Source organism: Planococcus citri, chromosome 1 (assembly GCF_950023065.1).
Source record: "Planococcus citri chromosome 1, ihPlaCitr1.1, whole genome shotgun sequence".
In the NCBI taxonomy this organism is placed as follows: Eukaryota; Metazoa; Arthropoda; class Insecta; order Hemiptera; family Pseudococcidae; genus Planococcus; species Planococcus citri.
The window spans coordinates 87704959-87723246 of NC_088677.1; the positions used below are offsets into that span (position 1 = coordinate 87704959).

Here is an 18288-nt window from a genome sequence, read left to right on the forward strand (position 1 = left end):
CCCAACTTTGGGTGAAAAGGTCGGGTTCAAGGTCACTGATCTGTCTGTCTGTGTGTCTGGCTTCTTCAGGTCAATGACCCATCAGTATGACTTTCCAAGGTCGTCTGTCTGTCTGTCTGGCTGGCTGGATTTTTAAGGTCATTGACCTGTCTGTCTGGCCTCCTATGTAATCAAAGCATTTATTACTTCGTCACGCCTCTGCTAATCTGATCAAAACTTTGATCTATTGACGATGATCGTTGGTCATATCCAGATCTGATTTGACCAAATCCAGTTATTTTCTCTTGATGTTTTTTAATAAGCCAAAAATTATACTTCGCTTCAAAGTCTGTACAAACACCAACAAACTTGAAAATGAGAGTGATTCAAGTATGTAAGTACTTAAATCCCAAAACCATCGAAAGTGAAATTTTACAATCCGCTCGATTAATTTCACCCAAACTATACTCGTAAAAATTCAAGAAGAAAAAAAATCATGACAACTTTCGATCCGCCAATTCTCCATTCATACATCGCCACGTCGTCGGAATAGCATACCTGGTATAATATTATGTATGTATATGAAATTAAAAACGAGCATGTAAAACACAATAGTAAGCATTCTCGAGCTGATCAACACTCGAGTATGTAGAGAAGTGTTAAAAGCAAGTTTTCAAAAGTTAGGTACCACGTTGAGAGTATACACGAGAGGGGATGCTCTCAAGTAAAGAGTACTTGGAAAATAACCTTTTGAGTAAAAGTACGCCGAAGGATTCCTTTCGTGAAATAAATACGTCGGAATTGTCAAATAAATTTGTAAAAGCTATAACGACAGTGGCAGATCTTCAGGGTTAGTTACGTATACCATACGTAGGTAGGTATGTTGCCTGTATCTATCTATAGCCTGCTGCGTGAACTCGTTTCCTTTCTGTTTTTTTTTTTTTTTTTTTTTTTTTTTTTTTATTGTTTCCTCGATAGGATATTATTTGAAAATTTTTCTAATTTAAGAAAAAATCTTCGTAAACAGGTTTGCTAAATAAATTTTTTGACCCATGCTTATGAATCTTCCATCTTCCCTAGTATTAATTGTAAGTATACCTATAAGAAAAATTTATAAAATTTCGCCAGACGTTTATTTATTTACTGGTAACCTCGAATAAGACTGGCGTAAACCTAGACCATTAATAGATACATATCGAATCGTCGAAATCGTCACAAAATCCCGCCCATTTCACACCACTTCATTGATTGGTTGTCTCGAACGAAAGTTGGAATCTTTTCAACATTTTCTCATTGGCACAAGCAACGTAAAGACGCGAAGAGCAAGGGTAAGGTACCAGGCCGGGAAGGGCATAATATACTGTAAAACGCAAAGTCAGCAGCGGTTCTATGAATTATTAATAACACCTTAATTAGTTTCTCGCTGCGTACGAAATGAGTTAGAAAGATAAATAAACATGACCTCCCCCTTTACTCTTCGAGAGAAATACGACATCGACTGAGACCTAAAGCAAGGCGCAAGCTGCCATAAGCCAGTCTCCGAAGACGAGAAGGTGCTGCTGCCACTGTCACGGATATTTGCTTCTGTGTACTAAGGTACCATACCATAGGACACGACCATTCTGCTGCGTATTTTGAGCGTGTTTTCCTTTTCGTTGATGGTGTAGTGTATAGATAGATAGAATTTGAATAACACTCCGGTGTGTTTTAGATTTTCTCCCTCGATTTCAGCTGTTCTCATTATTATTTAAGGCACATGTAGCGAGTAATAATTCATCAAAATGTACACCATCGATACGAGCCTATTTTTTTTTTCAATTTTCCCCAATCCGCACCAGGCGGTGGGGGTATTTTATTATTAAAAAAAAAACAATCTTAGACTAAGGGTTACTAGAATAAACATTCTAAATATAATTATAGCTTCACCCCAAGTCTAAGCAGGGAGGGGAGAGGGAAGAGGTGAAACGGATTGGCCACCGTGACTCAAACCCCTAGGCAGTTGCCTAAGGCCCAGTTGTCACTTCCCAGGTTTCGTTTCCACGCATACCTGTTCCTATAACGACTGAGACCCCAACCTGTCTCAGGGTGAAGTTTGAAGGGGGAGTGATTTTGCCTACAGGTGATCCCAACAAGTTAGGTCCCCTAATAGTTATTGCCAGGAGGTTTATTTGGACTTTTGTGGGGCAGTCGGTGCACTTGCTTAAGGCTTCTCACCAACTGCCCACAAGAAAAAATTGTTTTCTATATTTTAAGTTTAGTATTTACAAGTATAGATAAATATTATAGTAAATTTTAGGATTATCTCAAGATCCAGGTAAATTTGGTCCTGAGTATTTCATGTCTTGAAATTGGCTTCGGGCATAATTTGATTTACAGTTGACAATATTGGTTTTTGACATCTTGTTCAGGTAGTCACACTTGACGCTCCCATGTTTGGTGGGAGGATGCAAACTCTCAGAGTCACTGTAAGGCCCTTGAAGCACTCTAGGAGCGCTTGTTTAACTAGTAGCCATTCAAGTTGGTCCAAGCCACACCCTAATCTTGGTACTGCAATTTTTGTGATGTTTAGCTCAACGCATTTGGCTGCAAGAGCTTTCATTGTTCGTACAAAGTCTCTTATTGTCAGCTTGTCCTGGTGTCTTTCTTTGGTTACTGCATATAAAAAGTAGTTCCCTTTGCTGTATATCTCCACCACATCACCCACTTTGGCACCCCTTGACTTTAGAGTGTCAACATTGCCAAAGGCTAGTCTGAATTTGACCGCTATGCCCTTACTCATCTCAAAGTCCCAGCTAACACAATGTGCCAAGGCATACTCTGGGATTTGAAGCATTAGGTCGTGTCTTTTAGTTCTTCTATCGTAAATACTCCATTTGATCTTACCGACATATGTCCCCAGTTGTCCCTCTGGATATTTGCCTTGCATTTCCTTTCAATATGTTCAAGTATACTCTTCACCTGAGTGGGGGTCAGTTCATTGGTGTGCAGTTCACTGATGCTTAGGTACTCCCTGTATGGAAGCAGGGAGGACAGGACACAGAAGCCCACTGGGTGGTAGAATCTCTCCTTTATGGCTCTGAGCACAAGATATTTCATTGCGTTGGTGTATCTATGGTTTGTGAAGATCAGGCTGTAGGGGTGTCTCATATTGTTGGATACAACTAGCTGGTCCATGGCCCTTTCAACTATCCTACACGCCACATTTTGGTATTTGATATCGGCAAAGTACTTCCCTAGAATGGAGTGGGGGCTGATCGGATTGTCCTTAAGAGTTGGCTTTTTTGTATGATCAAAGAATGACCTCACCACTAGAAGGCTCAAGTTGACATCTTCTAACGTGTGGTTGTTCTCATACAGTCTCAGTGCAGTGGTATAACCCTTGTTCCAGACACCTGCCCCCTGGGGGGAGAGCACTCTTCAGCTTCCAGTTTTTCTTCAACAACTGATTGCAAAGCCTCATGCCTTTCAGCACTACTCAACACGTCAGCTGTCATGGTGCCTTCCGCTTTTGACTTGGTTTTTGCCTGGTCAAGGTCAGAGACCCCAGCCATTTCTTGATAGGAGGGCATTTCACCATCTTTGCTTATTGTGGTTATGCTAACATTTCCTGTCTTATTGACTATTTATGGGATTTGTGGCGGATTCTATAAGATCTTCTAGGTTATTTTGCTGAGCTACAGCTGCACTCCTGGCTGCTCTTAGTTGGCGTGGTGTATTTGAGGCACACGCGCTCATAGAGAACACTTTTCCACTACTTGGTGTACGTGCTGATGGTGCTTGTGGGGATTTGTCTTGATCAGTTTTTGGGAACTGCTGATACTGTGGAAACAGGTATCTTTTATTCTCGTCGCTTGAGTTTATGAAGTTGATTAATGGTTGGGCATATCTAAATGATCCTATGGGTGTACTGTCATGCTGTATGGGGCTTGTGTCATAATTCCAGGGACCTCTACACTCAACAAAGGTCCTGTTCATTAGCTCTGGTGATGTTTCTGGTGAGAGGCTTTCGGAACTGCTTGAGCTCTGGAAATCCTCTCTCCTTATTTGTAACCTTCTTGTTACTCGGGATGTTTCATTTGTAATCCATTCTGGTCGTAAGTTGGGTTCTTCCCCCCCCCCCCGAGTTCACAATAAACCATGTTCCAAAAATTGGTCCACAATTTTCAAAACAATGGAACAGGAAAAATATAAAATTTTCGCGAAATTCCCTCAAAAGGGGACCACTTCCCGACCTCAAAGCCACTATCACATTCTTGAGATCGAATTGCAAAACCGATTCGGGGACCCCCTCCCCTCTCTGCCCAGGATTTATTGACCACAACAGATGACAACAGAGGTGCACAACTTTCGGTACCCCTGGATCGGTTTTGCGATTCGATCTCGAAAATGTGACTGTGGCTTCGGGGTCGAGAAATGGTCCCCTATTCGAGAAAATATCGCGAAAATTTTATACATCTTTCCAGTTCCACTCTTTTGCGATTTCGAAACGTCAAATGACTCGGTGCCCCTACCATTTGCCCCTTCACAACTTCCCTCGGATTTCGAGGTACTTCTACCTACCTACACATTAGATAATCGAGTCAAATGCAAACGAAAGAAAGAAACAGTTCCCTGAAACTGAAAAAATTGCTCGTACAAGGTTCAGCCCCCCCCCCCCACAAAGAGCTCCCACAAAAAATGTTCAAAATACAATGCGGTAATAACGAAACCACATCCAACATACCTCACAAGTTTTAAGCTTATAGAGCATATTTGTGGCGTAGTAATGGTAATCAGTAGGTAGCCTAATGTTGAAGTGATTTTAAAAGCCGAACGAATAAAATTATTGGCCTATTAATGCGTGCATTTGAATATTCAAATACAAGTGCCAATTCGCGTTTTCGTATTGATATTACGCCATTTTACGTTTTACCCCTTTCGCGTTCATCATCATTTCTCTGCTCGATGGCATGTTTCATTCTACATAGAACCGAGACCAACTTTGGCAAATATTGACATTGACTTATAGGCGCGTTAGCGTTAGCTTTATCGTTACCTTACTTACTCTAGCTTCAGCGCCCTTGCTTCTGCCCATCAACCTCTGTTTTAATTGTACAAAATGAAATTCATCATTCCACGCTGTGATGTGAAATTTCAAGCGTGTACCTTACCTATGTACGTATTATTATGAAACTCGAGAAGGTTCCTCGGGGGAAGGGAAGAGAGGAGGAGGGGTCGTTAAGTTGTAAAAAATACCAAAAAGTATAAAGGAATTTATAATTTTTTCTGAAATTTAGGGCGAAAAAAATAAAAACCAATCATTTGTAAAAACTGAAAAGCAACGAATAGTTATCTTTTTTACAATTTAAACCTTATGAAAGTCACATTTTCACCCCTCCCCCCCCCCCGAATATTTGCATTCAGTTCACGAGTTCTTAGTTCTTCCCCTAGGATTGATGGGTAAAGGAATTACAAAAATACGTATTTTTATTAAGCAAAATCGAAACCATCAGAGGCGTGATGAAGTGATGTGATGTATCAAAGGGGGGGGGGGGAGACTGAAATTTCCCCAAGCTTTTCTGCCTGATTTTCCCAACTTTTCACAACAGATCCTCTCCCGCTCTCGGATTTATCCAACTATAATTAGCTAGATGTGGTTCGAATAAATTTTGGAAGGGGGAGGTGGAAACAAAAATGTTGAATAATTTTAATTTTTAAATAATTTTCCATAACTTTTAACAATATTTCATTTTTATTTTTATACATTTTTTTTGAGTTTCTTGGCATTTTTATTCTGTTTAACTGAAATTTCATAAGTTTCGGTAATTTTCATTGATTTATATAATTATTAACCAGTTTTATATTTCACCTTAGGTACTTACCTTGTATGATTTTTTTAAAAACATATTTCACAAATTTCAACGTTTTTCCCCCGGATTTTTCAAGTATTCTCTGAGTACATACTTTATCAGAATGTTATCAATTTTTGAGAATTTCTTTGCTTTTATGACAATTTTAAGTAAGAATGAGTTTTTAAATTTTTTCAAAATAGTTTTGGCAATTTTTTGTGCATTTCAGACATTTTTGTGCAACTTTTATTCAATTTTAAATTCCAATAAAATTGTTAATTTTCATTCATTTTAATAGAGTTTTGTGGCATTTTCTGTCAATTTCATTGTTTTTTTCTTCTTTCAAAACTTTAACCCAATTTGGCAATATTTTGATGAATTTTTGTAAATTTCAAATTTTTTTTTACAGTTTCAGTTTATCTAATTTTTTTAAAACGTTGCTCTATTTTAATTCCTAATGCCCAATTATTGATCGATTTTTCTTGATGGTAGTAATTTTTTATTTTTGTTTTTTTTTTAAATGTTTGTGATATTTTTTGAGTACTTTTTATTCGGTTTTACTGAAATTTCACAATTTGTAAAAGAAATTTCCATTGTTGGACGATTTTACAGTTTATTCAATAAAAGTGCTTTATGCAATATTTTTTTTCAGAACTTCATTCAATTTTTTATGATATTTGCGGGGGGGAGGGAGGGGTCATTCCATGTCAACTCAAACCAAAAAAAGGCGATTTTGAAAGTCATGTCTTTCGATTTCGCTCAAATTTTTTTTACAATATATATCCACCCACTATGTAATAACCCCGCAATCAGTTTGGTCCCAGCCCCTCTCAGGGGGCGGGTGGGGGGGGCTTCCATTATTTTTACATTGTCTCGAGATACTCAACGTCAGCAGCCCATTCCTCCGAAACCATGATACTTTGATCAAAACTGATTTCACAAATCGAAAGGACATTGCATTTAGAACATTTTAAGCATTTTGAAATTTTCAAAAGTTGAAAGTTGAACTTTCAATTTGAAAGTTCAAATTTCAAAATGGCGCTGTAAAAGGAAGCTACCATTTAAAATTTCGAAAAAATTTCCATAGATGAACCTTTTGATGCTTTTTCGAAATTTTCCATTTTTGAGATGGGAACTCTTGATGGTGGGTGAGCACCCCCCCCCCCTATAATTTGGATGAAACCCTCGAAAGAAAATCTGGGGCATGTGACATATCGAATTGCATGTTTTTGGTGACGCTGAATACGAATATGACGTCCGATTTTTGATAGGACCCCATCCATGGCCCCCAGCACCTTCCCAAAAGGGATTAAAGTTCAAAATAGTGTTTTGTTCGTGCGACACATGGAATAGTATGTTTTTGGTGACGCTGAACACGAATTTGACGTCAGATTTTTGATTGGACTCCATCCACGGCCCCCCGCAATTTTTTTTGGACTTTTACCTATTGGCGGAGGTTCATGGAGGCCATGGGTGAGGTCGATTTAAAAAACTATGGCAATATTCGTGTTCAGCGATATCGAAAACATACAATCCATGTGTCACACGAATGTAACCATGTTTTTGGGGGTTATATTCTTTGGGGAGGTGCTGGAGGCCGGGGACGGGTCTACTCAAAAATCTGACGTCATATTCGTGTTCAGCGTCACCAAAAACATACTACTTGATGTGTTGCACGAAAAAAAACCTATTTTGAACTTTTACCCCATTTGGGAAGGTGCGGGGGGCCGTGGATGGGGTCCTATCAAAAATCTGACGTCATATTCGTGTTCAGCGTCACCAAAAATATAGAATTCGATACATCACATGCCCCAGATTTTTTTTTGAAGGTTTCTTCCAAATTGGGGGGGGGGGTGCTCACCCACCATCAAGAGATCCCATCTCAAAAATTGAATATTTCGAAAAAGCATCAAAAGGTTCATCTATGGAAATTTTTTCGAAATTTCAAATGGTAGCTCCCACTTACAGCGCCATTTTGAAATTTCAAAATGCTTAAAAAGTTCTAAATGCAAGGTCCTTTCGAACTGTGAAATCAGTTTTGATCAAAGTATCATAGTTTTGGAGGAATGGGCTGCTGAAGTTGAGTATCTCGAGACGATGTGAAAATCCACCCGCCCCCTAAGGGGGCTGGGACCAAACTGATTGCGGGGTTATTACTTAGTGGGTGCGTATTTATTGTAAAAAAAATTTGAGCGAAATCGAAAGACATGACTCAAAAACGTTGGTTGAGTTGACATGGAATGACCAGGGAATGTTTATTGTACTTTCAACCAACTTTTCAGCCATTTAGGCATTTTTTGCAATTTTCGTTCGATTTTATGCAAATTTCATTAGTTTTTAACAAATTTTTTAAATCGCTTTTTGGAAGTTCAGGGAGGGAGGGGGAGTTAAATATTGTGTTGCTTTGTTCTATGTTTCGTGCTTCGTGCATATTTTTTTAAAGATTTCATTCTAATTTCCAGTTTTGTAATACCTAATTATGTATTACATTTTTTAAGAGTTTTCAACAATTTTTTTAAAAAAATAATAATTTCATGCGTTATTTTTGGCAAATAATACTTATTCAATATTGTTAAATTTTTAATGAAATCCAACGTTTTAAAGCAATTTTCATTATATGTATTTTGTGGCTATGTTATAGTTTCATTTTTCATTTCTGAAACTCTTTCGAATTTTCCCCTCAATCTCCTCATTTTCAATTTTTTTTATAATGTTTTATTGATTTTTATTTTTTTCTAAATTATTTTGTTTATAATTATTTTCTGAACAAGTAACTATTTCAAGCAATTTCTGCAGCTTTTGTACATTTCACCTGAAATTGGTGAAATTTCATTAATTATTAATAATAATGTTCATCATCCAATTATTTTAATTTTGATTTTTACTTTCCCATTACCCCATTCGCTTTCGTTTTCGTTTGTGCAGTTTGTTCCATCTTTGGACTTGGGTTATTCATAGTATGAAATGATTATAGTTATTAAAGCTTTCAACTTTCAAGTTTCAATTTTTATAGTCTTTCATACCTGAAATCAGGTAAAAAGTTGTTCTGCCATTGCTAGTTGTCAATTGATAGGAATCTAGATGCTTTCAAAAAGTTCATTTTCAATTTTCCGTTACAATCAAAACAAAATAAATGAGAAATGAAATGATCAATGAACAATGATGAAATGAAGTTTTCGTTTCGAGTTCAGTTCAGCAGTCAGCTGATGTTGTACGTTGTGGTCGTGTTCGTTTCATTTTTTTTTTTGCGTTTTAGCAGTTCTCAATAGTCAATCGGTGTTTGAATCGCTGGAATAATTATTTTTCAACAAAAAATGTTCGAAATTAATTACCTATTATAAAAGAAACAGTGAAACACACTACATTAAAAAAAAATAAAAATCAAGTTGTTGTAAAGCGCTCCTAGCGAACAATTTAGCAACTAAATTCCTCGTTCACTTTGAAACCGGGCTTCGCAGCTGATCGTTGTGTCAACATTTATTATCATAAAGTCTCTGTTCGCCGAAAATTCGTAAAATGTGTTTTAAAAAATAAATACTCTTTTTTCAGAATTGATGGTGTATTTCAACATACAATCGAGTAATGTATTAATTAGATATGTCAGCCGAACCACGATAGATCCAGATCAGCCATCATGTATTCCCTTTTAACCAGATTCAATCGTGTAATTACCAAAACAACGGTCACTTCGACCAATGTATTTCGATGTATATCTTACAAAAATGGTAAGTGTTTCAGCTTTATTTTATCCACCAATGATCTTAGTATAGATGTACGAATCATTCTAATTCGTGGATTGTGTTTCAGATTTAAATAATGAGTTAACTTTGATGTGTAATTCGATGAAAGCTCTTACGGTTTCAAATGGCCATACTTCGGTTAGTTATCAACAGAAACGTTACAGCGTATCGGGCTTCTTCAATAAACGTCAGTATAAGAATCGATGATATTATTTTAGATGATACAATGTGTTTGATTAATCTATGTAATATTTTTTTTTCGAAGATCCTGCGAGTGAAATTTGGAAATCTGTATCCAGTGTGAGTAACGCCGGTCGTAAAAGAGGTCGTGGTAAAATTCGTGGTAAAAAAGTAATCAGAGATTTGAACAGAGGACAAGTTATCGGAATAGGTTAGTTGATTGTGATTGTGCACCATAATCTCGTTTCTTTTTTTTTTTTTTAATGAATAATATTGATTATAATCATCGTCATGTACTAGGTACTGCGAATATACGATGGCCTGGTCTCAGTGCTCCGATAATTCGTGGCCGAGAATTAGTCCAGCAGACGAGATTACCCGAAGATAAATCCATCCAAGAGAACTTGTACAAATTGAGAGATTCGGTGAAGAGAGCCAGACGACAGCGTGTAGCGCCTATAGATCGTGGTTGGTCCGGTGGACATCCAAATGGCAAAAGAATAGGACCTCCTGATCCCATCGGAGACCGTAAGATGCACATCGAAGTGTACTCGTAAGCTTAGCTATGTGCGTTATGTGATCTAATATTATTATTATTTCTTTTTTAGTAACTTTCAGCGGATTCGACACGGTTATCTTGGAAGTACGTTCGTTTACTTTTGAATAAGTTGATTTTTTTTTTCTATATTGTACTTTATTAACGAGTGTATTATTTTGTAGCAAAAAACTGTCGCTCGAATGACCAGACTATTCGGAAGGCTGCGTCGAGTATCAGCTCTTTGTGTGACCGGAAACAAAAACGGTCTAGTCGGATACGCTTTGGCCACAGCACCAGAGATGAAGCCTGCGTTGAAACGTGCCAAAAATCGTGCCGGCCAAAGGCTAGTCTACGTGCAACGTTACGATGAACATACTGGTACGTTTATCGAATATTTTCTCGCGATTTTTGTATGTGTATTTTTTACGTTTCGAAGAATTCATCGTCGAGATCGTACCGATTGTTTCAGTGATGCATGATTTCTTTACACGATTCGCAAATACTAAAATTTACGTCTGGAAGAAGCCCAAGGGATATGGACTACGCTGTCATCGAGCCATCAGAGCTATCTGCGAAATGGTCGGCATCACAGATCTATACGCCAAGTGCGAAGGTGGCGATGCTTATTTGAATATCACTCAAGCTTTCTTATTAGGATTATTAAGACAAGTACGTAGACGTATGCTCGTGGGCGAGTACCTTAATTTGCAAAGTTGGAATTTTACACCTATCACCCCCAAAGTTGTTACCTTGGGTGAGAAAATAATTCCCTATTAGTCGGAGAGCCAACTTGAGGATCTATTGCAACCCCCCCCCCCTCGGTCGATCCTCCGGGACAACTTTTTTATTGAAGGGGAGTCCTAAGGAACATTTCTAGCAGGAATTGTACTCGGTTACTCCTTAAGTAACCAAGTTACTAAAGTTGCAAATAGTAACTTATGGTTACTTTTTAATAATGTTAGTTACTAAAAGTTACTTTTTCCGAGATCTTTCACCAATTTCCTTTTTTTTTCAAAATTTTATTTTGATGATTTTTCTTTTGAAATGTACTTACTTAGGGGGCTTTTAATTTCAACAGGTACATATTATTATTTTTGAATTTCTCGATTATTTTTAGTGGATTTTCTCCTGTTTTGATTGATTCTCACATCTTGAATTATGGTGGTGATTTTTTTCCAAAATAATTTTTTCATGATTTTGCTCTGAATTTTAATGAAGAGTTTCGCCTGAATTTTTTCCCAATTTTATCACCTTGAATTCTCGTGATTTTTTCATAAAAATTTTCCCTCTAGCTTGTGTGATTTTATTGCTCAAATAGTGCGGATTTCTCCTTATTTTGATTCGATGGCTTTTTTTGAATTTTGTGAATTTTTTTCTTCGCTGATTTGGTGAGTTTTCTTTTGAATTTTTGTAGATTTTTCCCTATTCTAACGGGTATGATTTTTCTGAATTTTCGCGAGTTCTGTTTTTTCGAGTTTTTCAACGATTTTCTCAGAATTTCCTTTTTTCTATATTTTGGCAAAGTTTCTACAGTTTCAACTCACCTTTTCAACTTTGAATTTTCACACGATTCTGTGGTTTTTGTTCTGAATTGTGGTCATTTTTTTGCCTGAATTTTGACCGCATTTTTTTTATTTTGACAGTTTTTTTTTTGAGTTTTGTGTTTTAAAAAAACAAGTGATTTTTTTTGGCTCACTTTTTTGTAGAATAGTGATTTTTCTTCTTCCAAAAATCATAATTTCCTTTAAAGTTTGATCTTTTTTTTTCGTGAAAGGAGGGAAAGCTTCTTCGAGATTTGATGAAATTATTATTTTTTATTTTCACCTTTTGTGGTGGATTTTTCTGCATCTTGATATGTTTCATTCGTTGATCCCTCTCTCTCTTTTCCTCTTCCCTTCCAGTTATGAGGGAAGGTCCTCCGGATTTCTTCTCTCTTTGAACAGTTTTTTTTTCAAGTTCGAATTATTTTTCCCTGTTGAATTCTCTTCAGTTTTGCTACAAAATTTTTCTCAAAAATTTATCGATTCATTTCCGAATTTATACCTAATTTTAATTTCGCGAGTTCTCTGTTCTGAATATTCTCACCTAATGATTTTTGCTGAACTGTATTTTCGAGAATTTTCTATTTCCATAATTTTTCATAATTTTGTTTTGAATTTTATCGATTCGTTTTTCTGTCTAAATTTTTGTTCGTAATTTCGGCGAAACCCTTTTTCTTGAATTTTTTAATAAAATTTTCTCCTAATTTAGCCCCGAAGCTTGGTAATTAGTTTTTTGGACTTTGAGACTCGATGATTTTATTTGTATTTTTTTTGAGGATTTCTTGATTTTTTTTCAAGTCTTATTCTGTCGAATTCTCGTAGATTTTATTTTTCAATTTTTTGACGATTTTCCCCGAATTTTCGTGTTTTTCTCTTGTGTATAACTTTTTGTCAAGTTTTCGCAATTTTATCGTTGAATTTCGTAAATTTTGTTTTCAATTGTTGCATGTTTTTTCTTGAATTTTAATGCTTTTTACCCTAATTTTTTGGTGGAGTTTTTCTACATCTAATCGAATTTTTATTCTGGAATCCTCGTGATTTTTTTCAACTTTTTAAATTTTGACAAAACTCTGTTTTTTGGTTATTTCGAATTTCGCGATTTTGATTTATTAAAAGAAGATCACGAAGAGGTTTTTCATCATTATTTTTCGATTAAGTTTCTTTCTTTTCAGATCTCGATCTTTGCTCTGTTTCCTGTTTTGGTCATTTTATCTCAATTTCAATAATTTTGTCACCTTTTCTCCATTTTTTTTTGAATCGTGTCAATTTTCGACAGTTTTGATGGAGTTTTTTTTTTCATTTTGAAGGCATGTACACTTTTTTGTATTCTAATTTTTAAAATGATTTTCACAGATCACTTTTTTTCCAAATTTGGATTGCTCTCTCCCCTCCTCTCCTCCACCGTTCCCTTTTTTCCTGTTAATTTTAATAAGTTTCCCAATCCAAACTGATTCTTCTTCCTTATGGAATTTTTTTCAAAAATTACTGTTTATTATTTTTTAACACTAGAATAATTTTTTTCCCCTCAAATCCTCGCTCGTGTCAACATTTCTGCTATTTTACGATTGGTATTTTTGTGTTTGATTTTTTGAAATGATTTTGATTAAACGATTAAATTTCGTTCCTCCCTGTTTCGGTAAACTTCCCCCTCTTCTTTCAATTTTTTCGGTAGTTCAACACATTTTTCGGTTATGTTTCCGGAATCCAAAATTTTTCTCATACGTTCTTTTTGTATTTTGATCTACTAGTAGTTTGCTTTCGAAATTTTGGTAAATTAGGTATCTGTTTTGAGTTTTTGATAGATTTTTTTTTCTTTTTCAAAAATGGTTTGTATTTGAATTTTGATGTTTTTTTCTGTGTTTTTTGAAAAACCTGCTATCTTTTGTTTTTTTTTTTTTTTGTAATCTGAAATAGAATGTAATGTTTTGTAAGGCATTAAAATTTTTTGGTTGCCACTTTTTTTTTACATCAACATTTTTTTTGGTTACTTTTTCCGGCTTTTTTGGTTACTAAAGTTACATTTTTTGAGAAAGATTTCAGTACAATCCCTGTTCTAGCCCTTGTACTAAAAAAAAATGTCCCTATTTACAAAATGGCGGCCATTTTGATTGACAGGTCAGCCGAAATCGCAGATTTTGCGTTCAACATAGGACTTGCACAAAATTATTCAAACCGTACAATAAGGTAGAAAGGTAGATCGAAAGATCAGGCAAAAATTCATCATCTGTCAAAATTTCAAGTGCTAAAGTGCGTTTTTCGATTTTTGGTGAATTTTTGAAACTCAAATTTAGGCCAAAAAATGAGGGAAGAAATCAAAATGTTACCAAATTGACCAAGACAGCTGAAATTTGGGATATACCCTATTTACGACATGTCAAATCGATTGGAAACTATTTCAAACCGTTTTAAGCAGTTCTGGAGCCTCCAGCAAATTTTTGAAACCCGAAATTCCCACATTTCATCAAATGGAATTGGAAAGCCAAAATTCATTCTGCAAACTAATTTCAATACGCTACGAAGTCGACTGCAGGTGGATTTCAAGTCGTTTTGGAGCCTCCAGCGACTTTTTAAAAGGTCGTATGGCATTTTTTGGAAAATTGAAATTTCCGAATAGTAGCTGGAAGCTTCAAAACCATTTGAAACCACCATGTAGTCGACTTCATATCGTATTGAAATTGGTTTACAGAATGAATTTCGACTTTCTATCTCCGCTTGATGAAATTTTGGGTGAATTTCAAGTTTCAAAAATCTACTGGAGGCTCCAGTCATTTTCAAAAAGTCGCTGGAGGCTCCACAACGACTTGAAATCCACCTGCAGTTGACTTCGTGGTGTATCGAAATTAGTTCGCAGGGTAAATTTCGGCTACTCAACTCCATTTGATGAAATTTTGTGAGAATTTCAAGTTCCAAAAATCTGCTGTAGGCTTCAGAACTGTTTAAAACGGTTTGAATCAGTTTCCAATCGATTTGGCATGTCGAAAATAGGGTATATTCCAAATTTCAGCTTCCTAAGTCAATTTGGCAAAACTTTGATGTTTTCCCGATTCCTTTTTTGCTTAAATTTGATTTTCGAAAATTCACCAAAAATCGAAAAAGGCACCAAAATGGCCACCATATTGTAATTAGTAGGGCCACCTTTTTTTTAGTACAAGGGCTAGAAATGTTCCTTCGGACTCCCTCTTTAAGAAAAATGTTCTCCCGGAGGATCGAAGGGTGGGGGGGGGGTGCAATAGATCCGTATGCGGGCTAATGATGTTGGCTCTTTTGTATTGAGTCTCACAAATTTTGAAAAAAAAATAAAAAGTTGAAGCTTTCTAATTTTGTTGAAATTTCAAGTTTCTAAAATCTACTGAGTGCAGCAGGAATGTCGGATTTCCGACGTCATTTTTAATCAATTTTCAAAAATCTGCTGGAGGCTCCAAAACTGCTGAAGGTCAATTTGATGAAATTTTGATTTTTTTCCCCTTATTTTTGGGCTAAATTTGATGTTTAAAAATTCGTCAAAAATCGAAAAATGTGTGATCGGCATTTTTATCTGCTTTTTGAGTGTTTTTTTTGGGCAGTTGTGAAAATGAAATGGGGGGGGGGGGATCAGTACGTTTTCAGTTTTGAAAATGTCCTTCCTATGTGCTTCTTTTTAGTTTTCAGATTTTTTTTTTTGACACCCTTGAGTGCCCAAAGGTCTCGATTTTTAAAATCAGATTTGCAAAAAAATACCATAATTTTTTGAAACAAAACTACTCGTACATATTACATAATTGCAGAAGAAAATTCTGCTTCTTTGCCGAAAAAGCAACAAAATTCTAATTTTTCTATTCAAAATTGTAAATATAAAAGGTTGCCAGGAATTCTTCATTTTTTCCAAAATGTCCAGGAAGTTGTAATTTTTTAGCTGAATTGCAAAAGAAAGTCGTGAGTTTTTTCCTGACCAACGGAATGAAGTCTTGATTTTTCGACATAACTGTCTAAAGGTCTTGTCCCTCCCTCTGTCAACAAAAGAATTGCAGGAAAAAGTCTCAATTTTCGCAATAAATTTCTAAAAGTCTAGATTAGGTAGATAATTTTTCAAATTTTCATAAAAGTGTAAAATCGATGGACGAAATTATGTACATATTTCGGTTTTAGACCTGACTATTGATAAAATGTTGCGGGAATTTCAAGTTTCAAAAATCAGGTGGAGACTCTAGACATTTTCAAAAGGTCGCTGGAGGCTCCAAAGTGACTCGAACCAACTGAAGTCGTCTCTTTGAGTATATAATATACATGATATGGAGGGCTAATAAAGCAGGTTCCGTGGAGGATTCTGTAGAGCGCGCTTGACTTGGTTCAGTAAAAGAACCCAACTCATTTTGGACCTTAGAGACAATTTTGTAAAGTAAAAAATAGTTTAATGAGTACCCAAGAAGTTATAAGCCTTCCCTTGAACATTTTTAAACATTTGAACTTCAATTCATCGCTTACATTTATCATTTATCAAAATCGCTATCATAGGTTCTTTTACTGAACCAGATGCTGAATGCTGCATTATTAGCCCTCCATAATATCATGTATATTATATACTCAAAGAGTCGTCTTCAGAAGGTGTTATAATTGGAATGCAGAGTAAATTTCGGCTTTCCATCTCCGTTTGATGAAATTTTGAGAAATTTCAAGTTTCAAAAATCTACTGGAGGCTCCAAAACTGCTCAAAACTGTTTGAAACAGCTTCCAATCGATTTGGCATGTTGAAAATAGGGTATATCCCAAATTTCAGCTTTCTTGGTCAATTTGGTAAAATTTTGATTTTTTTCTCATTTTTGGCCTTAATTTGATTTTCAAAAATTCACCAAAAATCGAAAAATGCACTTCAGCATTTGAAATTTTGTCTGATTTTTCGATTTTTTTCATATTTTGTAAAATTTGGGGAGCTCGCCGGCACCACTCATTTTTCATCGGGGGGGGGGGGGGGGTGACAATTTCATGATGTGATTCTCTCAAACGAGGTAACAACTTTATTAGGTGGGAACCGAAAAATACAAGGTGAAAAAATTCCACTGCATGTAAATAAGGTACTAAGTAACATTCAGGGTAACAGAATATTGAATTTTAATGAATTATTTTTTGTAGAAATCATACAAAGAATTATCCGAGGAGACGGGAATGCACGTAGTAGAAATGTCGCCGTACCACGATTACTTCCCCAAGGTTCTCTCATCGCCTAAAGATCCAGTTTATTCGGCCGAAGAAATACCGAATTTCAATCTAGTGCGTTGATTTATTATTGATATTGTGATTTTCACGAATATTTTGAAAACTTGACTGTTCTGTTTCAGTATGTTTACGATAACAAAGTGTTCCATTTCAAAAAGAAGTATCCTCCGTTTTGGCACAAAGACGTGCGTTATCCTATCATTGTGAGAAAAGCTGAAAACAAAAGGAGTCATTTTGATGTAAGTTACCAAAATTATTACCATTCATTGATGCTGTAAAAGAAACAATGAGAAATTTAATACTATCGTGCAAGTAATCTACATACTTATATCGAATCGATTATTTTTTTAGACGAAAATTATGTTGAGAGCGGAATACGATAATGAACTTCGAAGTTTCTTGACGGATGAACACCCAGAATGTAAACCATTTTTACCGCCTTGGACGAAATCAATCAAAGAGGCCGCTAAAGCAGCGGAAGAAGATAAGGCCGAAGAATAGATTTTTGTTGGTAGTTTTAAATATTAAAATGTTTCTTTTACATCATTGCATTTTTTTTTTTTTTTTTTTTTTTGGAACAACGAATACGACAAATTGAACTTGTGTGATTTGATTCGAAGCCCATGGCATGATTATAAATGAAGGGCTAATTGTGAAAGTCGCCTTAGTCAGCAGTGATTTTTGTACAAATCAATGAAAACGTTGTTGTCCTGCTTCAGTGATAATGTAAAAATTTCATGGTCAAGTATTAAAAAAACATCTTCAACTATCCCAGAATGCATTACAATACTCATTTTTCCCTTTAAAATTGATGAAATATGAAAAAAAAAAATGTTTAAAGTTGTGTGAACAAAAAAATGACTAAGGCGATTTTCACAATTAGCCTTTCAAATACTTATTAATGGGGCTGCTTGCTTGCTCCTGCGTATCGGAAAAAATTTCACTTCAACGAGTTTTGAATACAAAATTTTGATTTTACTCAAAATATGTACAGGAAGCATGGGTCTATCCACATGAATTTTTTCGAAATTTTTCTGCCCCCGGAGGGGGAGATATTGACAAAAGAAAATTTGAAACCGCCATATCTCCAAACCTAGTTCTTGTGCTCAAAATTCTTTTTCTTCCAAAAATATGTTCAGGTATGTACTATTTTTGGAAATTTTTTCTCCAGGTGGGTCATCTAAAAAAACTCAAAAAACTCTTCAAAATGTGTTTTTTGCGTCATAATAGCGCCGCCAATTTAAAAAATACTCATAGTAAAGTTCTGAAGCTTTGCAGGTGAACCTTGAAAA

The 18288-nt window shown here is 35.7% G+C and overlaps 1 protein-coding gene across 1 annotated transcript; it reads left to right on the plus strand.

Moving 5' to 3' along the window:
- The first annotated feature begins 9285 nt into the window (after window positions 1-9285).
- LOC135839822 (small ribosomal subunit protein uS5m) lies at window positions 9286-17542 on the plus strand. The gene is made up of 10 exons (XM_065356039.1): window positions 9286-9532; window positions 9615-9734; window positions 9813-9938; window positions 10028-10255; window positions 10336-10370; window positions 10448-10643; window positions 10735-10934; window positions 16913-17050; window positions 17119-17235; window positions 17348-17542. The coding sequence occupies exons 1-10, from the start codon at window positions 9442-9444 to the stop codon at window positions 17495-17497; spliced, it is 1401 nt and encodes a 466-aa protein (XP_065212111.1). The 5' UTR covers window positions 9286-9441; the 3' UTR covers window positions 17498-17542.
- Window positions 17543-18288: the final 746 nt, after the last annotated feature.

Excerpts from the sequence above, each read along its gene's own strand:
- LOC135839822 (XM_065356039.1), top strand. The coding sequence starts at position 9,442 with ATGTATTCCCTTTTAACCAGATTCAATCGTGTAATTACCAAAACAACG. Across the intron at positions 9,939-10,027 it reads AGGACAAGTTATCGGAATAG|GTACTGCGAATATACGATGG; the intron begins GTTAGTTGATTG and ends GTCATGTACTAG. Across the intron at positions 10,371-10,447 it reads TCGACACGGTTATCTTGGAA|CAAAAAACTGTCGCTCGAAT; the intron begins GTACGTTCGTTT and ends ATTATTTTGTAG.